Source organism: Danio aesculapii, chromosome 6 (assembly GCF_903798145.1).
Source record: "Danio aesculapii chromosome 6, fDanAes4.1, whole genome shotgun sequence".
In the NCBI taxonomy this organism is placed as follows: domain Eukaryota; kingdom Metazoa; phylum Chordata; class Actinopteri; order Cypriniformes; family Danionidae; genus Danio; species Danio aesculapii.
The window spans coordinates 1,303,182-1,327,305 of NC_079440.1; the positions used below are offsets into that span (position 1 = coordinate 1,303,182).

Below are 24,124 nucleotides of genomic sequence, written 5' to 3' on the forward strand. Positions count from 1 at the left end.
GAGCACTTTAACTGCTGAAAATGATCATGAAAGTCACTTTTTTCACACCTAAAAAGTTGTTGAAAGGAAGGTCAAGGTCCCATAAGGCAATTAAATAAAGGGGGAAAAGTAAGAAATACAAATATGAATCTATTTACGGTTATTTTTTTATAGTGCAGTCCAGTGTTGATTTTGTAGTTTGGGTTTCTTCATTGTCGTCAGTGGTTTGACTGGAATGAGCTGGTCTGTGTTTGTAGTAAATGTTTTAACGTGTGTGTGTGTGTGTGTGTTTGTGTGTGTGTGTGTGTGTGTGTGTGCGTGTGTGTGTGTGTGTGTGTTTTCTCAGATTCAGTCATGTGTGTTGGTCTCTCAGCTGGACTTAATGAAATATTTCACCCTCGGATCGACACTGAACACGGCAGAGAATGAATACGATCTGTGGATGTGATTGGCAGACTCTCTGAGTTCAGGTACATTTCAGCAAAATCTTTGTTTTTCATTTAGGTGTACTGTGCCTTTAGGAGATGACTACTACATGTATGTGTCTTCTAACTTTTTAGGGGGTGGGGGGTTATGCTGTTGAAATTTTACAGAGTGTGTGTTGAATTAAATGTATTTTTAGTTGATTCATTTTAGTATTAAGATGCAATTCTAGATATTTTTAGGAATATTTGTGTTTTCATTTTTATATATTTGTTTTAATTTTTGTGAACATGTCAATTTTTGTCAGGTTATTAAAAAACATCTTTAATTAGTGCTTTCCAATAATTAATCACAATTAATCGCATCCAAAATAAAATTCATATTTACAAAATTTATTTGTAGGTTTGAATGTGTGAACCATACTACAGTAAAGTACTTGAACTAATCAGTTGTGGTGATACAGTTGCTATGGTAACATAACAACTATAGTAATTAATCTGTTGTGGTGATTCTACATTCGCTATGGTAACAAAACAACTACAGCAATTGATCTGTTGTGTCAATTTTACAGTTGCTATGGTAACAGAACAATTATAGTAACTGATCTGTTGTGGTGATTTTACAGTTGCTATCGTAACCCAACAACTATACCAATTGATCTGTTGTGGTGATCCTATAATTACTATGGCAACACAACAACTATGGTATTGATCTGTTGTGTTGATTCTACAGTTGCTATGGTAACTCAACAACTATAGTAATTGATATGTTGTGGTGATTCTACAGTTGCTATGGTAACTCAACAACTATAGTAATTGATATGTTGTGGTGATTCTACAGTTGTTATGGTAACTCAACAACTATAGTAATTGATATGTTGTGGTGATTCTACAGTTGTTATGGTAACTCAACAACTATAGTAATTGATATGTTGTGGTGATTCTACAGTTGTTATGGTAACTCAACAACTATAGTAATTGATATGTTGTGGTGATTCTACAGTTGTTATGGTAACTCAACAACTATAGTAATTGATATGTTGTGGTGATTCTACAGTTGCTATGGTAACTCAACAACTATAGTAATTGATATGTTGTGGTGATTCTACAGTTGTTATGGTAACTCAACAACTATAGTAATTGATATGTTGTGGTGATTCTACAGTTGCTATGGTAACACGACAACTATAGTAACTGATCTGTTGTGGTGATTCTACAGTCACTATGGTAATGGAATAACTATCGCAGTTGATCTGTTGTGGTGATTCTATAGTTACTATAGCAACACAACATCTATAGTAAATGATCTGTTGTGTTGATTCTACAGTTGCTATGGTAACACAACAACTTCAGCAATTGATCTGTTGTGGTGATTACAGTTGCTATGGTAACACAACAACTATAGTAACTGATCTGTTGTGGTGATTTTACAGCTGCTATGGTAATTTAAAATATGGTAAATTACTCATTCATTCATTCGTTTTCTTTTCGGCTTAGTTCCTTTATTAATCTGTGGTCGCCACAGCGGAATGAACCGCCAACTTGTCCAGCATGTGTTTTACACAGCGGATGCCCTTCCAGCTACAACCCATCACTGGGAAAGCTATGAATTACTGTAGTATTTTTTTTTGATGTGGGAGCTGTGATGTGACACACTGTAGATTGAAATGTGAGTCTGAGCTCTTCTGCACGTGACCGACTAACTGACTCTTCTGGTCCGGTTGGTTTCACTCTGAAAGCAGAAGTAAAACTGAAGTGAATCCATGTGCGCAGGAAGAGCTGAATCACGCAGGAAATGATGAACTCTCCAGCAATCATTAGCTCAGATCTGATGTGTTTACGCTCAGGTCAAAGTGCAGAGCCGAAAGTCTGATCCGCTGCAGTATTTGAGGGTTCTGTGGAGATGATGGAGCGGATCCTGAGCGTCTGTGAGGAGCTGAAATGCAGCCCGACGTCTCCAACACTGGCTGAACATCTGGACCAGCGGGACCACCTGAGACACCTGAGAGAACTCTTCATCATCCCCAAAACATCACAGCTGTCCAAGGGTGAGTTTCAGAGACCGGCTGAGCAGGTGCTGGATTCTGATTGGCTGGAAGGTGTGCAGTGAAATTGTTTAATGCACACACAGCAAGAAAATAAGAATAAATAAAAATAAATAAAACAAATAATAATAAAAAAAAATTGTCTTGTTTCTAGTCCAAATATCTAAAAATAAATAAATGCTTGATTCTGATTAGTTGCACACACTGCAAAAAAAAAAAAAAAAAAAAAAAAAAAAAAAAATATATATATATATATATATATATATATATATATATATATATATATAAATACAAATAAAATAAAATAAAATAAAATAAAATAAAATAAAATAAAATATAAAATAAAATAAAATAAAATATAAAATAAAATAAAATAAAATAAAATAAAATATAAATTATAAAATAAAAAATAGAAAATAAAAAATAAAATAAAATAAAATAAAATACAAAATAAAATAAAAAAAATAAATAAAATAAAATAAAATAAAATACAAAATAAAATAAAATACAAAATAAAATAAAATAAAATAAATTTAAAAAAAATAATAATAAAATAAAATAAAATAAAATACAAAATAAAATAGAATAAAATAAAATAAAATAAAACAAAATAAAATACAAAATAAAATAAAATAAAATAAAATAAAATAAAATAAAATAAAATAAAATAAATTATTAAATAATGAGGTTTTGTCTTGTTTCTAGTCCATATATCTAAAATTCATTAAATGATTGTTTCTGATTTTTAATTTTGCAATTACATTTGTACACACAGCAAAAAATAAACCAACCAAACAAACAAACAAACAAATAAACGGATAAATAAATAATCTTGTCTTGTTTTCAGAAATAATGAGTCAAAAATGAAGTGAGTTTTTCCTTAAAACAAGCTAAATATTCTGCCAATGGGGAACCAAAATAAACGTGTATTTTCTTTCAACATTTTGACAATTGTTCTACCCCATTGTTCGATTATTTTGCTTGTTTTAAACTCACTTCATTTTGACTCATTATTTCTGAAATCACATGATCATTTTTACTAAGAAAATCTTCTTGATTTAAGAATTTCTATATATTTGCGCTAGAAACGAGACAAAATCTTTTTTTGTGTGTGTCGATCGAAATATCAATATCAGTTACTGTGCTTCTTTGAATTTATTCTGCACATATTCTTGTTGAAGTCATTTATGCGGGGCACTATTTATGATCATATCACTTACAGTCACACATCAGCTGATTTCTTGTCTGTTTCAGTGGATCTCTCACTTGTGGACGGCTCTGAAGACTGTATTTATTTTGCTGGGAATTCACTGGGCCTTCAGCCCAAAAACACCAAACAATACATTGATGAAGAACTGGAGAAATGGGCCAAAACGTGAGTCCGTCTGTCAGTGTTTATCAGCTGAGAAATGAAGGAATCTAATGTGAGGTAAACTGTGGAAAAAACTTTGGGTAAAACCTGGACAAGCTCAAACATTAAGTGAAAAATCTGACTGAAACCTTTAAGCCAGAGTTTGATCAAATTTATTTATTCATTGATTTATTTTTGCTTTATTAGGTTAATCTTAGGTCAGACAGAAAATTCATTCATTCATTCATTTTCTTTTCGGCTTAGTCCCTTTATTAATCTGGGGTCGCCACAGCGGAATGAACCACCAACTTATCCAGCACATGTTTCATGCAGCGGATGCCCTTCCAGCCGCAACCCATCTCTGGGAAACACCCATACACACTCATTCACACACATACACTACGGACAATTTAGCTTACTCAATTCACCTGTACAGCACGTCTTTGGACTGTGGGAGAAACCGGAGCACCCGGAGGAAACCCACGCGAACACAGGGAGAACATGCAAACTGCGTAAAACAAATGCTGGAGTAGTTGGCAGTTCATTCCGCTGTGGTGACCTCTGATAAATAAGGGACTAAGCCGAAGGAAAATGAATGAATGAATAATAATAAAACAAATAGCATAAAATGGTAATAAATAAATCAAAATAAATGATTAGGCTATACACGTCTGCCTATATTAAAATGTAGGTAGTCTGAGTCAAATTTGAGCTATTTATTTAAAAAAAACAAACTGTGATAGGTTATTAAAGTTAGTTACTTGTTATGTTATTAAAGATATTTATTAAAGTTAAAGGTGCAGTGAACATAATAATAACTAATAACAAAACACCCCTCTTGTTGTTTACAGAGGCGTCCATGGCCACACGGAGGGGTCGCGACCTTGGGCCTGGGCTGAGGAAACCCTGGAGGAGATGATGGCCAAGATTGTGGGTAATTAAGAGTTTATTAGCATTTTCTAGACAAGCAAAAGCTGTTGTCTTGTTTTAAAGAATAATACGTCCATTTAACTGAGTTTTTCCTTGGAAAAAAAAGTGAAATAATCTTTTTTCCATTATTTTGCTTATTCCATTGGCAGATTATTTTGCTTGTTTTAAGGAAAAACTCAGTTTTATTGCTTAAAACAAGACAATATGTTTTACTTGTCTAGAAAATGCTTCTTGATTTAAGAATTTTGAGATATTTAGGCTGAAAACAACACAAAAACTCTAGGTAAGAAGCATTTTTGCAGTGAACTTGACCATGTTTACCGTAAAGAGAGGACTTTAGCCCTCAGTAAAGCCTGTGTTTTTACTTTCTGTGTGTTTTAATCTTTGATCAGGGGCTAAGACTGAAGAAGTGGCTCTGATGAATGGACTGACCGTCAATCTGCACCTTCTGATGGTACAAAAACAGATGCAAATGATGCATTATTCATTTTTACAGGCATTTTCATCATCAGGAGCTTTATTTAGGTTTAGTCAATTTTCATGGATACAAATTAAAATGTTTTATTCGGTTATTTAAATACCTTTATTTTGATTCCATCAATGTGAAATTAGAAATTGATGGATGAAGACACTAATAAAATAGCACTCCAGTAAAAGAATCCTGTTTAATTAATTAATTAATTAATTTAATCTCAAGCACTTGATTTGATTGAAGTAGAGTTTAAAATAAAAGTATGTTTTAAAGAATGTTTATTTGGCAAGAAGGAAAAAGAGAGTGGTGCAGTGGGTAGTACGATCACTTCACAGCAAGAAGGGTGCTGGTTCGAGTCCCGGCTGGGTCAGTTGGTGTTTCTGTGTGGAGTTTGCATGTTCTCCCCGTGTTGACGTGGGTTTCTTCCGGGTGCTCCGGTTTCCCACACAAGTTCAAACACACGCGGTACAGGTGAATTGGGTAAGATAAATTGGCCATAGTGTATGTGTGTGTTTGTGTGTGGATGAGTGTGTATGGATGTTTCCCAGAGATGGGTTGCAGCTGGAAGGGCATCTGCTGCATAAAACATATGCTGGGTAAGTTGGTGGGTTATTCCGCTGTGGCGACCCCAGATTAATAAAGGGACTAAGCCGAAAAGAAAATGAATGAATGAATGAAAAAGTGAGTCATTTGCTGAAGATTCATTCTGAATGGTTCATTTAAATCAGTGAGATGTTCACTGGACACTCACTCTGAATCAGTGAGTTGTTCACTGGAGACTCAGTCTGAATGAATCATTTGAATGAGTGAGTTATTCACTGGAGATTCAGTGTAAATTAACCATTTGAATCTGTGAGCTTTTCACTGGAGACTTCCTCTGAATCAGAGAGTTGTTCACTGGAGACTCGGTCTAAATATATCATTTGAATGAGTGAGTTGTTCACAGGAGATTCAGTCTGAGTTAACCATTTGAACCTGTGAGCTTTTAACAGGAGACTCCCTCTGAATCAGTGAGTTGTTCACTGGAGACTCAGTCTGAATGAATCATTTGAATCTTTGAGTTGGAAATGTAGTGGAATATGAATGCCAATATTTGCTTTGGATTATAGTGAAGAAAAGTAAAATTTTTTCCAAAAATGAAAACACTGATAAAGATCAGATGCTTGAAAATACAGTAGAGAAGTGAAAATACATAATGACCAGTCGAGACATTACTGAACCTAAACATAAGAGCATGACCAAAATGATAATTTAAAAGAAAAATAAAGGCAGAGGAGGCTTTTGCATTTATATTTAGAATATTTTAAAAACATATATGCAAATATTAAAATAGAATATAAAATACTAATTCAAAATGTACAGAATAAAACAGAATAATATAATAAATGTGTTAATAATCTTCTTTTCTTTTTCAATCCCTTCAGCTCTCCTTCTATAAACCGACTCCAAAACGCCATAAGATTCTCCTGGAGGACAAAGCCTTTCCGTCAGATCATGTGTGTAAAAAGCACGAGCATCACTCAATCGTTGATCTATTAAATGGTAAAAGCATGTGTGTGTGTTTGTGTCAATCTTTCAGTACGCCATCGAGTCTCAGATCCGTCTGCGAGGACTGAACGTGTCTGACAGTATGTTGATCATCAAACCCAGACAGGTAAAGATCTAAAGATGAGAACTAGAGTTATACACAAAACTGCAATATGGCATAAATCATCAGTGAATAAAGCAGCGTTTGCATTGATGAGAAACAGAAGAGCATAACCTCCTCAGCTGCTGCGGCATCCGCTGCGTTAAACATGTGCTGGATAAGTTGGCGGTTCATTCCGCTGTGGCAACCCTGGATTAATAAAGGAACTAAGCCGAAAAGAAAATAAATGACTAAAGTTCTGGCAGATTCAGAAGATTTCAGACTCTTTCCTACAGTGTGATTAAGCTGATAAAGCACAGTGTGAGTGATTCTTTACTAAAGCCCTGCTCACACTGTGAGATTTCAGACGCAATATTGTCATCTGAGATACCCTAAAAGATTCCTGAAATCCAAGGCTAAAATCTGTGATCTTTGATTGTTAGTTTGACATGTTCACAGACAGCTGCTTACTGCCCGATGCGATCAGATTTTTCCACCGATGTAGTTCTGGTAGAGTCAGAAGATTTCAGACACTTTCTGCAGTGTACAGCTGCGATGAGCACCAATCCAAGAACCAATAGGAGCGCAGAATCTGATGACGCAATCCGTCTAGGGGTCGATCACAACAGAAAAGAAAAGAGAGCCAATACCAGAGAGAATTTGAATGTACCAAGCTTTGTTTATTATAAGATATAAGGATATATCTTCAGGTGAAGACCAGGCCAAAAATAACAAACAAAAATATCTTTTTTACCAACTATCTTACCTAAAGAAAATCAAAAGAATAAATAAAAACAGCAATTACTTATCTAACTCTCTTTTCCCAAAACAATAACAAACGTACAAAAAGAACATGGCATCAATCCCCCTACATCTCCTCTCACAATTATTCACAAGTGTGGATTATATTACAAGTGTGTATTGTGTCAACCACAACTCTTGACATTATGAGTAGAAACGAATGAGCAAGAAATTGAGACAAGAAATAACAAAAGTTAAGACAAAGTCATAACATTAATCACATTGGTAAACGTTTCTATACATACCAAACAAATTTCAATCTCTCTCTGGCATAGTGGTCAATGGTGGGCAAAACAGAGAAATATGCTGGAGGACCCACAAGGCCCACAAAGCTAACGCATAACACCAGTCATTGTGGCACAAAAAGGCCTTGATCAGTGCTCCAGCACGTCCTATTATTTAGGGTAGGTTGAGATGAGAATCGAATCCATCCTCAAATTTCCTCCAGGAACCGCCTTCCTTCAAACAAAAGCATAAACACACAGAGAGAAACAACACAAGATGGCAGCATAGATCCGCACACATCAACTAAATGTCAAAACACAACCCGAGCGACAATTAAGATGACCGCGGGGAAATGTCTGAACAGTTTTTTCTTCCTGGTTTTATTATTGACACATGCTGTATGCTAAATTGCCGCTACAGATTGTTTATGTTTACTGTGAGGAATCATTTCAGAACGGGGGATGGTGAAAGTGTCACGAGTGGATGACGTCAAACGTTTTCTTTCATGTTTGGTGCATCTTCATTGTCGTTCAGTCTGACATTATGACAGCTGAGATCTTACAGTGTGACATGGGAGCCATGTTTATGCAGTCTGACATGCTACAGTCGTTCAGGGTTATAATAAATCACACAGTGTGAGCCGGCCTTTAGTGTTTTTGTCTAAGTATAAAGACATAATGAGTCTCAGAGTTTGTCCTTTAAGTTATCTTGTTTTTCCTTTTGACGTAAGGTCATTTAGGCAGATTATTTCGCTTGTTTTAAGGAAAAACTCACTTCATTTTGACTCATTATTTCTGAAAATTAACACAAAACATTATGCTCCTTTACCAGCATCCTCCACACTCACTACTGATGACTTTGCTACATTCTTTTGCACCAAAATGGCAAAAATCAGTGCTCAATTTGCTGCACCTACAACAAACACGCAAGATACACCACCAACACCACACACACTCACCTCTTTCTCCCAGCTCTCTGAGTCTGAGGTGTCCAATCTCGTGCTATCAAGCCATGCAACCACCTGTCCGCTTGATCCCATTCCCTCTCATATCTTGCAAGCTATTTCTCCTGCAGTCATACCAACACTGACTCACATAATTAACACATCTCTTGACTCTGGTCTATTCCCTACTTCATTTAAGCAGGCTAGGGTAACCCCTCTGCTAAAGAAACCCAACCTGGATCAAACGCTACTTGAAAACTACCGACCGGTATCCCTGCTTCCATTCATGGCCAAGATTTTGGAGAAAGTAGTGTTCAATCAAGTCCTAGACTTTCTTACTCAAAACAACCTCATGGACAACAAGCAATCTGGCTTTAAGAAAGGCCACTCAACTGAGACTGCCCTACTCTCGGTCGTGGAGGATCTCAGACTGGCTAAAGCAGACTCTAAATCATCTGTCCTCATCTTGCTGGATTTATCAGCTGCTTTTGACACTGTAAACCACCAGATCCTGCTATCTACGCTTGAGTCACTGGGCGTCACAGGCACTGTTATTCAATGGTTCAGTTCCTACCTCTCGGACAGGTCATTCAGGGTGTCGTGGAGGGGAGAGGTGTCCAACCTACAGCATCTAAACACTGGGGTACCTCAGGGCTCTGTGCTTGGACCACTTCTCTTCTCTATCTACACGGCATCTTTAGGAACAGTCATCCAGAAACATGGTTTCTCCTACCACTGCTATGCTGATGATAACCAGCTATACCTCTCTTTTCACCCTGATGATCCCTCGGTTCCAGCTCGCATTTCAGCCTGCCTGTCAGACATTTCACACTGGATGAAAGATCATCATCTCCAGCTTAACCTCACGAAAACGGAAATGCTTGAAGTTTCTGCCAACCCGACTCTTCACCATAACTTTTCAATCCAGATGGACGGAGCAACCATCACTGCATCCAAATTGGTAAAAAGCCTTGGAGTAACAATTGATGACCAACTGAACTTCTCTGACCACATTTCGAGAACTGCTCGATCTTGCAGATTTGCACTATACAACATCAGAAAGGTCCGACCCTTCCTATCTGAACATACAGCTCAACTCATTGTTCAAGCTCTTGTCCTCTCCAAACTGGACTATTGCAACTCTCTGCTAGCCGGGCTACCAGCTAGTTCTATCAAACCTCTTCAGCTGCTTCAGAACGCAGCAGCACGAGTGGTCTTTGATGAACCCAAAAGAGCACATGTCACTCCGCTACTCACCCGTTTGCACTGGCTTCCAGTTGCTGCCCGCATCAAATTCAAAGCTCTGATGTTTGCTTAAAAAAGTGACCTCTACCTTGGCTCCTTCATATCTGCTCTCACTTCTGCAGATATATGTGCCCTCCAGAAACTTGCGTTCTGTGAATGAACGTCGCCTCGTTGTTCCATCCCAAAGAGGGAAGAAATCACTTTCCCGAACTCTCACATTCAATCTGCCCAGTTGGTGGAATGAACTCCCTAACTACATCAGAACAGCAGAGTCACTTGCTGTCTTCAAGAAACGACTAAAAACGCAACTGTTTAGTCTCCACTTTCCTTCCTAATCTGCAACTGCCTCTCTGGCTATACCACTAACCGTGCCCTCTCTCTCTCTGTGCCCTCTCTCTCTCTCTCTCTCTCTCTCTCTCTCTCTCTCTCTCTCTCTCTCTCTCTCTCTCTCTCTCTCTCTCTCTCCAAAAAAAAAAAAAAAAAAAAATTTTTACTAATGCTTTGCTTCTTAGACTTTACACACCTGAAACTTGTCTATAGCACTTGTTCACTGCTGCTCTTATAGTTGTGTGAATTGCTTCCTTGTCCTCATTTGTAAGTCGCTTTGGATAAAAGCGTCTGCTAAATGACTAAATGTAAATGTAAATGTATGCTTGTCTAAAAAAGCTTCTCAATATAAGAGTTTTTAGATATTTGGAGTGGAAACAAGACGAAACGTAAGAAAAGCTTATTTAGACACATAGCTAGTGTAGTGTGATCAGGATATGTATGCCGCAGGTCTCTCTGACAATATTGTGTTTCAGGACGAGGACACAATTCAGACGGAGGACATCGTTTCTCTGATCGAGCGGGAGGGAGAATCCATCGCTCTGATCCTGCTCAGCGGCGTACAGTATTACAGCGGTCAACTCTTCGACATGGAGACCATCACTAAAGCGGGACACAACAAGGTGACCTCATGTGTTAGAAATGTATTATAATTAAGCATTGATATTTTAAAGGAGACCAATTCTGCCTCTTTTTATAAGCTGTAAATGTGTCTCTGCTGTCTCTAGAGTGTGTGTGTTTGAGTTTGAGCTGAAAATAGCACAGAGATATTGTTCTCCAACTCTCTGAAACTGACCCTTTCTTGATCCTAAATGTGGCATTTTGGTGACTGTCGCTTTAAATTTAAATGAGATCGTGCTCTTTTGAATAAGAAGGCGGAGCTACAACTGACCATGCATATGCATAGTGTCAGATTCAGAACAGGACTAGCTGTGTTGTCAGTGCTGTGTGCATGTGTGCTTCAGTGTGAGTGTGTGCTTCATGCTTCTGTCAGTCTATGTCGCTCCTGTCGCTGCTTCATCTAAAACTCCACATCTATAATCGTCTTAGTCTATGCTGACATTATCTTCAGCAGCTCAAACACTCTAATGGCTAATGGACAGACGGCTGCTTCTCACTCAGGGCTGCTGTTTATGCTAATGAGGGAGACTAGTGGGCGGGGCTTTCGCCCTCTGATGACAATCAGAGTGTTTCTGCAGACTGTTTTAAACATGTTTCATTATAACAAATACAATTATGCTCTTTTTTACAAGATGCAAAAATAAGTCTGATGATCTCTGTGTGTGTTTGTGTGTCTGTATGTCTCTCTCTTTCTTTGTCTCTCTCTCTGTGTGTGTGTGTGTGTGTGTTCAGGGGTGTTTTGTGGGGTTTGATTGTGCGCATGCTGTAGGAAACGCAGAGCTGCGACTTCACGACTGGAATGTGGATTTTGCATGCTGGTGCACCTACAAGGTGTGTATTTGCAACACAATCTCACGGCAATTCGTAACTTTTTGATTTAGTGGCTAATTCGTATGAATTTGAACGATTTAATTCGTACATTTAAGAATGATTTGCTCATCCCCCAATGACGGTTGGGTTTAGGGGTGGGGTTAGATGCCACGCCTCCTTTTTAAAATCGATTGATTTCGTACATCTGCCACTAGCCACTAAACTGACAGAACGTAAAATACTTATGTTTTCTCGTGAGATCAGGCTGGTATGTGGACATGTCCATGTGTTTACAATTGTTCTTCGTCGCTTTTGTGAATTTATTCTGTCAGTAATAAACTAAGTCTCCATAATGTGATAATTCATAATGTTTTGTGGTATATACAGTTGAAACCAGAAGTTTACATCATGAGGAATATCATGAGGAAATAACATTTTGTAGAAATACTGAAGCAACATCTCAAGACATCAGCCAGGAAATTAAAACTTGGCCACATATGGGTCTCCAAACTTACCATGACCCTAAGCATACAGCCAAATCAGTGAAAATGTGCTTTAAGGACAACAGAGGGAATGTTTTGGAGTGGCCATCACAAAGCCCTGATCTCAATCCTATTGAACATTTGTGGGCAGAGTTGAAAAAGCTTGTGCGAGCAAGACAGCCTACAAATCTGACTCAGTTACACCAATTCTGTCAGGAGGAATGGGCCAAAATTCCTGCACACTATTTGAGAAGCTTGTGGAAGGAGACCCAAAACATCTGAGCAGTGTTATACACTTTAAAAGCAAAGCTAAACAAATATCAAGGAAATGTGTGTAAACTTTTGACTGTCTAGAAATTAATAAAAAATATCATTATTCTGGCATTTAGCAAATGTAAATCATTTAGGTGATCCTAACGGACCTAAAATAGTAAACGTTTAGTATGACTTACCATCAGACTTTTTTTTAAAATGGTTGTGTTGCAGTTTTGAGAATATATGTAAACTTCTGGATTCAACTGTAAGGGGGTGTGTGTTTTATTCAGTATATGAACTCAGGGGCTGGTGGGCTGGCTGGTGCATATATACATGAGAGACACGCTCACACTATCAAACCTGCGTGAGTATCACACACACACATGCTTACAGGTGAAACGAAGTGTATGAGACTCTCATGCAGTGTGTGTGTGTGTGTGTGTGTATCAGACTGACGGGCTGGTGGGGACATGACCTGAAGACCAGATTCCTCATGAATAATGGTATGAAATCAGCTCTGGTCAGTCAGTAATACACACAGATAATGATGTTTTCTGTAGTTTTGAGGGCTTGTTGATCCAGAGTCTGCTCTCTGCTGACACCCTGTGGACACACATGTAGTTGCGTTACACACTGTGACTAACTACACTCTAAAAAAAAAATTTTTTTTATATATATATATATATATAGGCCTAACAAATAAGACTTATGTATTCTGATTGCATTACCATCACTTTAAAACCTACTTTAAACTTAAGTGAACTAATCTTTATGTGATTGATCTTTATTAGTTGAACATAAATGACACAAATAAGCACAAGATTATTTATGTAATCATATCAATAAATCTAATTAGTTTTAAATGCTTCTCATTCTTTTGGAGTATGGCGTTGCATCAATTTTCTCCGAATATTAAGTAAAACAATCTCATAGAATTTAACTAATTGGATTTGGTTTTTTCTACTTGATATATTTATACCACATTCATATTTTTTAGCTGATTAAATCTAATAGTATTCAATATGAGCAGATTTAGATTGATTTTAAGGAAACTACAAACATTTTAAATTAAATAAAATCAAAAGGTTGCTAACAGTTAGTGATTAGCTTCATCATGATTAATTTTTGGACTTGGAAATATACTTTTATTTCTGCAAAAGGTCAGTCGTTTTGTTTGTGAATGAATATTCCTGCAGAAATGGATCTTCAGCCGGGTGTTAATGGATTCCGTCTGTCCAATCAGCCAATCTTACTGGTGTGTCCTTTACAGGCCAGTCTAGAGGTCAGACATCACCCGACACACTCATAAACACAGTACAAAATACTGACAACAATCATACAACACACTGACAACCTTCAAACAACATGCTTACAACCATTGTGCCGTATACTGATACATTCATTCATTCATTTTCCTTTGGCTTAGTCCCTTATTTATCAGGGGTTGCCACAGCGGAATGAACCACCAACCGTTCCATCATATGTTTTACACAGCCGCAACACACCCATACACACTCCCATTGACCATCATCGTAAAATATACACACAACCATTGTGTAATATACTGACAACCATCATGCATAATACTGAAGTTATCCTGACAATCTTTATTCAACATATTGACAATCTTCCTACAACATACCAACAATAATCACATAACACACTGACAGCAATCATACAACGTATTGACAACCATCATGCAGTGTAATGTTACAGAATAACCATAATACAATGTACTGACAACCATCATACAACACCGTAATACAACACACTGATAATTATCATACAACAGACTGACAAACATCACGCAACACGCCGACAACCCTCAAGAACCATCGCTGTATTTTGTGCTGTGCAGATTTTTAATCAGACCACCATGAAGGATCTGAGGAGTAAGTCGGTGCTGCTGACGGGTTATCTGGAGTTTCTGATCCGCCATTATTACAGCAGAGATCCATCAGATCCGAACAGACCCTCGGTGCACATCATCACCCCGTCGGACCCTCAGCAGAGAGGCTGCCAGCTGTCCCTGAGCTTCAGCAGTCCCATCAGAGCTGTGTTTGAGGAGCTGGAGAAACGAGGAGTCGCGGTAGGCACTTATCAAACACACACACACACACACACACACACACACGCACACACACACACTCTATATCTGTACATTAGCAGTTTTTTGGGATTCATGTTTTTATTTTGAAGTGCATTCAAGAGTTTACACTTAGATATTGCTTGATAATAATAGCAGGTTTGGCATGCTGTCCCGGGAGAGAACCCTGAGCTCGGAGATAATTGAGTCCTGATCAATGAGCATGTGAGGGGGTACGAGATCAGGTAGTGCTCGAGAGCTCCCCCTTGGTAAAGGAGGAAAGGTGGAGATGGGGTGGATGGGGGACTTCTTCAAAAAACGCAGATGAGAGTAATGCTCGACGGGCTATTTATAGTGAGTTTGGAATGATCTGATTGGCTTACTAATGATTACAAATGAGAGACCAGCTGCGATCAATCATATGACGTGCTCCTCTCGAAATTAGTTTGTGGAACTTCATTAGAGGGATCTTGATCTTTCTTCCAGCAATTTTTAACCTTGAAAAGTTGTAAAGAGTGACTTTTCTGCACATGTGTAATAGTAATAGGAGTTTGCATATTCTCCCCGTGTTGGCGTGGGTTTCCTCCGGGTGCTACGGTTTCCCACACAGTCCAAACACATGCGCTATAGGGGAATTGATTAACTAAATTGGCTGTAGTGTATGAGTGTGTGTGTGTGTGTGTGTGAATGAGTGTATATGGGTGTTTCCTAGTACTGGGTTGCAGCTGGAAGGGCATCCGCTGTGTAAATAGTTGGCAGTTCATTCCGCTGTGGCGACCTCTAATGCATAAAGGGACTAAGCTGAAGGAAAATGACTGAATACTTTTTAAAGCAACACTGCACTCCATACTAGTGTGAGTGTGTGTGTTTAATCAAATGTGTGTGTGATAGGGCTGCACCATATATGGTTTCACCATTGATATCACAGTGTGAACATTCGCAATAGTCACATTGCAGGATCTGCAGTGTTAAGCCTGGGTTATAATTATTATAATAATCATTTTCATGTGACTATAACGATATTAAAGACGCTCAAGTATAAGTAATTGTGCAGTTTTTAACTTCAATAATGATTAATTTGATTGATTTATTATTATTATTATTTAATTACTGTACCAGAATACCATTCGACTCAGAAAACGATGCATCATTGTATATTTGAATTGCTTGTTTTATTGTATTGATCTATGCTTGTAGATTGTTAAATGCAGGTGCACACCATCCGACTCAGTCCTACATTATTAATTCTATCCAATAGAGTTATTCAAGTCATCTGACCTAATTGTATTTATATCTTAAAGTATATTGCAGAATAACAAAATATTGTAGTGTTAGATTTTTCCAATGTCATCCAGTCCTAATGTGTGTGTTGAATTAAATCATGTGTGTGTGTTTCAGTGTGACATGCGAGAGCCCAATGTTCTGCGTGTGGCTCCGGTGCCGCTCTATAACTCCTTCACAGACGTCCATCGCTTCATCACTGTTCTGGGATCAGCGTTGAGCGCCAGCAGACAATAAACACTGGCGACCGATACATTTCTACTGGTGCTGCATAGAGTTTGATGGAGTTTTACTGGCTGCTGCTGTATAGAGCTCATTAAAGGGACAGTTCACCCAAAACAATGAACATTCAGTCACAATTTCCTCATCCTTTCAGCCCGTTTGAGTTTCTTCCGAGCCCAAATATCTTAAAATAATCTGCCAATGGGGTAAGCTAAATAAAATAGATTTTCTTTTGATATGAGATTATTTTGCTTCCCTCATTGGCAGATTATTTTGCTTGTTTTAAGGAAAAACTTACTTCATTTTGATTCATTATTTCTGAAAACAACACAATATTGTTTGCTTGTCTAGAAAATGCTGACTGATTTAAGAGTTTTTTAATATCTGGACTAGAAACAAGACAAAAACTCAAAGTAAGAAAAGGATTTCAAGAGTTCACACTTAGCTGATGATTAATTATAAGCTTGTTTGGCATGCTGTCCCGGGAGAGAGCCCTGAGCTCATAAGATCCTCGAGCCCGGGGCTCCCTCCCGTTGCAAGGCGAGAGGGGAGTTTGAGCTCAGGTAGATCTGGAGAACTCCCCCGCTGTAATAACCAATGAACAGCCAGTGATTGCTCTTGAGAGATAACCATTTACTAGGAGCATGTCTATAGTGCCAGTTTGGATTAGTCAATTAACTTATGTTGCATGTTTTGGACGGTGGGAGGAAACCGTTGAACCCGGGGGAAACCCACGTGAGCACGGGGAGAAAATGCAAACTCCGCACAGAAATGTCTGCCGGTTTGGTAAAGCCTAGAACCAGAGACATTCTTGCTGTGAGGCAACAGTGCTAAGCACTGGGCCACCGTGTCACCCATCTAGGAAGAAGGAGGAGTAGGGGTGGATGGGGGGATTCTTCAAAGATAGCGGTGGTACGTGACCCAGGGTATTTGTAGTAGCTTAGGAGTTGTCTGATTGGTGCATTGAGAATTGGATAATGCGGATCCAGCCGCTAGCAATCATAAGCACGTGATCCTCTCCAAATTAGTTTATAACTAAACTCCACTTAGTGCAGTGTAAATGATTATAAATGTAAATCTAGAACCATTTTATTGAGTAAATGATCAGGAAATGTTTGTTTTTGGGTGAATTGCCCCTTTAACATGATGATACCATCAGAATTATAGAAAACTCTTTCAATTTTCTTCATTTCAGCTTCTGTCCTCCAGAATTTTGTGCTAATAATTTAAATGACCATGCAGTATGTACTGTAAAACAGGATTTAAAGGAACAGTTCACCCAAAAGTGAACATTTACTCACTATTTACTCTCCCTTAAGTGATTTCTATCCTTTATGGGTTTCTTTCTTCAGTTGAACACAAAAGAAGATATTTTGAAGAATGTTGGAAATTGGTAACCATTGACAAAAACAAATACTATGGAAGTCAATAGTTACAGGTTTCCAACATTCTTCAAAATATCTTCTTTTGTGTTCAACAGAAAAAAAAAAACAGGTTTGAAACATGTCAAGAGAGTAAATTATGACAGAATTTGTTATTTTGTGTAACATAACGCAGCCATAAAACTCAATCATTAGTGTGTGTGTGTGTGTGTGTGTTCACATGAGAGTCAATGGTACTTTGCACTGGAGCGAGTTATTGATTAATGAACAGTATTTTTTATCTTTTTTCTAGTCAAATTATCTACAATTTTGTTAATCAAGAAGCATTTTCTAGACAAGCAAAAAAATATTGGCAAGAAAATTTTGTCTTGTTTTCAGAAATAATGAGAAATAATTGTGTTTTTACTTAAAATAAGCAAAATAAAAAATAAATAAAATCCCCCATTGTCAGATTATTTAGCTTATTTTAAGGAAAAACTCCCTTTTTTTGACTCATTATTTCTGAAAACAAGACGCTATGTTGTGCTTGTCCAGAAAATGCTTCTTAATTTAAGAGTTTTTAGATATTTGGACTAGAAACAAGACACAATCTCTAAGTAAAGCATATATATATATATATATATATATATATTTTTTTTTTTGCAGTGAGTAAATCGAGCTCCTCCTGGACAACATGTGCTTGTCAGAATCTTCATTAAACCTCAGAGTCTCTTATGATGATCTGAACTCTTTACTTGTCTGAATGAAGTTTTTCCACATGCCACTCTGTTCTTCTTGTAATCCGTTTTTCTGAAAGAGGAACTCATCAGATAGACTTCTGCAGGGCTTGTTTGCTTTGCGTTTGTATGAGTATCATTTAGAGGATGATTGACCGTGTTTTACACACCAGTGTATGTCTGTATATGTTTGCGCAGCAGGTTTATTGTCTTGTAAAGCAGGAACTTTGGCTAACCGTGTGTGTTTCTCTGGGTGTCACTCGGTTTGCAGGATAACAATCATACACAGACTTGGACTTCGGCATGAGCTGTGAGTCTGACTCCATATAAGGGTCCATTACGCTTTTTTATTGACTTGCTGATATGAAAATGCTAAGGGTTTTATAATCATTGTGGAAAAAATATTTCTCAGCTTTTATTTACGTCTGAACTAAAACTTTCAGAAAAGTCAGCATTTGCCTGGGGTATGATTCATTTTGGGCTTGACTATGTATGTATGTGTAATAATAGTTTCATTGAAATAAAATGCAGTTTAAAAATGAAAAATTTAATAATATCAATATCATTAGCCCACTTTATTATATATTATAATAGATATTATACTTTTGGGTACATACAGAACAAACCACTGTTGTCCAATGACTTACCTAATTACCCTAATTAACCTAGTTAAGCCTTTAAATGTCACTTTAAGCTGAATACTAGTGTCTTGAAGAATATCTAGTCTAATATTGTGTGCTGTCATCATGGCAAAGAGAAAATAAATCAGACAAATGAGTTATTAAATCTGTTATGCTTAAAGATTAATCGGCTCTGAAACATTTGGAAGAATAATTAAAAAGGGAGGGTGAATAATTTAACCTCCAACTGCATAAAAACATATTATTTTGTTGTTTAAAATAAACATTAACTTCAAATATTATGATATTGGGGCATCATGGTGGCGCAGTGGGTAGCACGATCGCCTCACAGCAAGAAGGTTGCTGGGTCAGTTGGCGTTTCTGTGTGGAGTTTGCATGTTCTCCCTGGGTTCGCATGGGTTTCCTCCGGGTGCTCCGGTTTCCCTCATAGTCCAAACACATGCAGTATAGGGGAATTGGGTAGGCTAAATTGTCTGTAGTGTATGAGTGTGAATAAGTGTGTATGGATGATTCTCAGTAATGGGTTGCAGCTGGAAGGGCATCCGCTGCGTAAAACATATGCTGGATAAGTTGGCGGTTCATTTCCCTGTGGCGACCCCGATAAAGGGACTAATCAATTCAAATCTATTCAAATATATGAATGTATATTGGCGGGCAACGCAGTGCCGCAGTAGGTAGTGCTGTCGCCTCACAGCAAGAAGGTCACTGGTTCGAGCTTTGGCTGGGTCAGTGGCATTTCTGTGTGGAGTTTGCATGTTCTCCCTGGGTTCGCATGGGTTTCCTCCGGGTGCTCCGGTTTCCCTCATAGTCCAAACACATGCAGTATAGGGGAATTGGGTAGGCTAAATTGTCTGTAGTGTATGAGTGTGAATAAGTGTGTATGGATGATTCTCAGTAATGGGTTGCAGCTGGAAGGGCATCCGCTGCGTAAAACATATGCTGGATAAGTTGGCGGTTCATTTCCCTGTGGCGACCCCGATAAAGGGACTAATCAATTCAAATCTATTCAAATATATGAATGTATATTGGCGGGCAACGCAGTGCCGCAGTAGGTAGTGCTGTCGCCTCACAGCAAGAAGGTCACTGGTTCGAGCTTTGGCTGGGTCAGTGGCATTTCTGTGTGGAGTTTGCATGTTCTCCCTGCGTTCGCGTGGGTTTCCTCCGGGTGCTCCGGTTTCCCCCAAAGTCCAAAGACATGCGGTACATGTGAATTATGTAAGCTAAACTGTCCGTAGTGTATGAGAGTGAATGAGTGTGTATGGATGTTTCCCAGAGATGAGAATTGCAGCTGGAAGGGCATCCACTGCGTAAAACATGTGCTGGATAAGTTGGTGGTTCATTCCGCTGTGGCGACCCCTGATTTATAAAGGGACTAAGCCGAAAAGAAAATGAATGTATTTTATTTATTTATTATTCTATAATTACTAAAATAACTGAATAAAGATTCAGAAACACATTAAAAATACCAAATCAGGAACAATTTAATTAAATCAAAATTAAATAAAACTTATAATAAAACTTATATTATAAATAAATCTATAATAATGTCTGTGACATACAGTGCTCAGCCTAACTGAGGACAGCCTATTTACAAACTGAATATTTTTCTCCATTTCTCAGTGAATATAGGCAGGGGCGTAGCGGACATTTTAAAAGTGGGGGGACAGCTATATGAGATCATACGTTCATATAATTATTAATCACCTGTTTCTAAATGGTCTGTTTCTAAAAGTGAGGGGGATGTATACCCCCGTCCCCCCGGTTGGTATGCCCCTGAATATAGGCAATGTATTTTGGTGCATTTAAACAAAACAGATTTATTAAACAGATATAGTTATTACAATAATATTTTAGTCACCAAACATATTTAGAAATGGAACGATAATATATTTAAATTCAAGCTAAATATTGCAAAAATATATTACAACCTACAAAATTTCAACTACATTTATCAATATTTTTTTGCTTCTTGATTTTTTTCTCTTTTTTAAATTGTATTTAATATTTTCCTCTAATATCAATTTGGCTGTACTAGTGTTTGGAGCGTTGTCGTAAGTTATTTTGTTAGATAAGCTCCAGATTTGGCTTCAGTACTGACTAATCTAAAGTGTATGCACAAATATAATATTGTAGAGCTTCTTATTAAATCCATTTTAATTTAAAAGAGAGGTTTGTGAGGGGCGTACTCATATAAGCTGAGCACTGTACTTCAATATATAATAAAATACTAATAAATGAAGTGATGTAAACATTTAAAGCACAGTACATAGAAACAAAACTCAAATCAAAAATCTTAATATATAAAATCCAGTTAAACAATATTGAATCTAACACTGCAGTGTGTCAGTGAATGTGAAATGCGGATGTGTTTAACATTTCCTCTGCGTTTGTTTGCACTTCATTCTGTTTCTGTGGTTTGACATTCACTGATCCAGGCGGAACCCTGAAGACTAAATATTCAGACAGCCGTCCTCTCCCCGTTTGCTTTTATCATGTTCGGACACGCTCAGTGGAGGCCCAGCATGGGAGGTGAAGTGCATTATGGGATGCGCAGTTTGACGGATGTGTCTGGTCTGGAGTCGCACACCTCACTGCGCTCTCATTTGCCCAAACTCGCCGCTGCCCAATTAGGAGACTCGCTCTTACACGTGTTCCCACGGCCTGATGCGCACAGACACTCTTTCTGCACTATTACCTTGACTGATGCCTCCTCCTCAATTAGATGTAATTGGCATATCAATATGCAGGAGTTAAATGGATTAACCTTCTTTAGAGTAATGAGCAGCTCCTGCGTCTGGGACACGACCGCTCTCATCTTTAGGTGTTCGGAGAATCTGCTGTCCGGAAGATTATTGTTAGATATATGGGCTTTTAATTTAGGCGAAGCACTCTAGACATATGAGAAATTCATCCAGAACACCATTGAAACCACCTAGCAAAACACTTCAACACTTTGGTAACTGCCTAGCAACACTCTTTGTTAACTGCTTAGCAACACACTTCAGAACACATTGGTTACTGCCTAGCAACACACTTTGAAACACTTTAGTAACTGTCTAGCAACACACATCAGAACACCTAGGTAACTGCCTAGCACCACTCTTTGGTAACAGCTTAGCAACACACTTCAGAACACTTTGGTAACTGCCTAGCAACACTCTTTGTTAACTGCTTAGCAACACACTTCAGAACACATTGGTTACTTCCTAGCAACATACTTTGAAACACTTTAGTAACGGTCTAGCAACACACATCAGAACACCAAGGTAACTGCCTTGCAACACTCTTTGGTAACAGCTTAGCAACACACATCAGAACACCTAGGTAACTGCCTAGCAACACACTTTGCAACACTTGGGTAACTGCTTAGCAATACTCTTTAGAAGACCTTGGTAACTGCTTAGCAAAACTTTTTAGAACGGCTTGGTAACTGCTTAGCAACACATTTCAGAACATCTTGGCAGCTACTTAGAACACACTACAGAACACACTGGCAACCACTTAGCAACACTCTTTAAAACATTTTGGAAACCATGTAGCAACATATTTCAGAACACCTTGATAACTGCCTAGCAACACACTTCACAGCATCTTGGCAACAACCTAGCAACACATTACAAAACAACCACACATTACAGAACACCTTGGAACTCACGTAGCAACACATTAAAGAACACCTTGGCAACCACTTAACAACACAACAACTACAGCAATTGATCTGTTGTGGTAATTCTATAGTTACTATGGCAACACAACAACTATAGCAATTGATCTGTTGTGGTGATTCTACAGTTGCTATGGTAACACAACAACTATAGCAATTGATCTGTTGTGGTGATTCTACAGTTACTATGGCAACACAACAACTATAGCAATTGATCTGTTGTGGTGATTCTACAGTTGCTATGGTAACACAACAACTACAGCAATTGATCTATTGTGGTGATTCTATGGTTACTATGGCAACACAACAACTATAGCAGTTGATCTGTTGTGGTGATTCTACAGTTGCTATGGTAACACAACAACTATAGTAATTGATCTGTTGTGGTGATTTTACAGTTGCTATGGTAACACAACAACTATAGTAATTGATCTGTTGTGGTGATTCTACAGTTGCTATGGTAACACAACAACTATAGCAATTGATCTGTTGTGGTGATTCTATAGTTACTATGGCAACACAACAACTATAGGAATTGATCTGTTGTGGTGATTCTACAGTTGCTATGGTAACACAACAACTATAGCAATTGATCTGTTGTGGTGATTCTACAGTTACTATGGCAACACAACAACTATAGCAATTGATCTGTTGTGGTGATTCTACAATTGCTATGGTAACACAACAACTACAGCAATTGATCTATTGTGGTGATTCTACAGTTGCTATGGTAACACAACAACTATAGCAGTTGATCTGTTGTGGTGATTCTACAGTTGCTATGGTAACACAGCAACTATAGTAATTGATCTGTTGTGGTGATTTTACAGTTGCTATGGTAACACAACTATAGTAATTGATCTGTTGTGGTGATTTTACAGTTGCTATGGTAACACAACTATAGTAATTGATCTGTTGTGGTGATTCTACAGTTGCTATGGTAACTCAACAACTATAGCAGTTGATCTGTTGTGGTGATTCTATGGTTACTATGGCAACACAACAACTATAGCAGTTGATCTGTTGTGGTGATTTTACAGTTGCTATGGTAACACAACTATAGTAATTGATCTGTTGTGGTGATTTTACAGTTGCTATGGTAACACAACAACTATAGTAATTGATCTGTTGGCGTGATTCTACAGTTTCTATGATAACACAAGAACTACAGTAATATAAACGAATGGCCCAGTTCTTTAGTTTATTTTAGGGTAGTATACCCTCCAGTATTTATCAGTTCACTATAGGTAACACTACAGTATGCTGGTGCAATTATTAACACAGAGTGTTAAATACTATAAATTACACAGCATAATAGAATGGATCAACAACACTCTAATATATTTTTCATGTAGGCCTGCACTGAGGAACACTTCATCCCAATACCAGTTATTATTAAAGTGAATTTAGTTTTATTGTTTAAACTGCTCTACAGTAAACAGTAGCATCCACCCTCAGTAGTGAACGGCTCACCGAGTGTGTGTTAGTGTGTTAGTAATGCTCCTCTTTGATGTGATTGTGGTCCGGGTTTGGCAGTGGTCCACATCTTCTGGACTCTCCTCGTGGAGTGTGTTGATTTGAGCAGGTCAGAGGTCAG

General features: G+C 37.9%; 1 protein-coding gene across 2 annotated transcripts; it reads left to right on the forward strand.

Moving 5' to 3' along the window:
* The first annotated feature begins 360 nt into the window (after window positions 1-360).
* kynu (kynureninase) lies at window positions 361-16,248 on the forward strand. Of its 2 annotated transcripts, XM_056459311.1 has the most exons (14): window positions 361-449; window positions 2,249-2,449; window positions 3,701-3,821; window positions 4,649-4,731; window positions 5,120-5,181; window positions 6,624-6,695; window positions 6,779-6,853; window positions 10,844-10,990; window positions 11,721-11,819; window positions 12,826-12,899; window positions 12,986-13,038; window positions 13,732-13,817; window positions 14,394-14,624; window positions 16,020-16,248. In XM_056459311.1, exons 2-14 carry the CDS (start codon window positions 2,305-2,307, stop codon window positions 16,137-16,139), a joined length of 1,368 nt encoding a protein of 455 aa, XP_056315286.1. In that variant the 5' UTR covers window positions 361-449; window positions 2,249-2,304; the 3' UTR covers window positions 16,140-16,248. The 2 variants fall into 2 exon arrangements, with proteins under 2 accessions (XP_056315286.1, XP_056315285.1); XM_056459310.1 differs by lacking the exon at window positions 361-449 and having other exon boundaries at window positions 2,181-2,449.
* The last annotated feature ends 7,876 nt before the right edge of the window (window positions 16,249-24,124 follow it).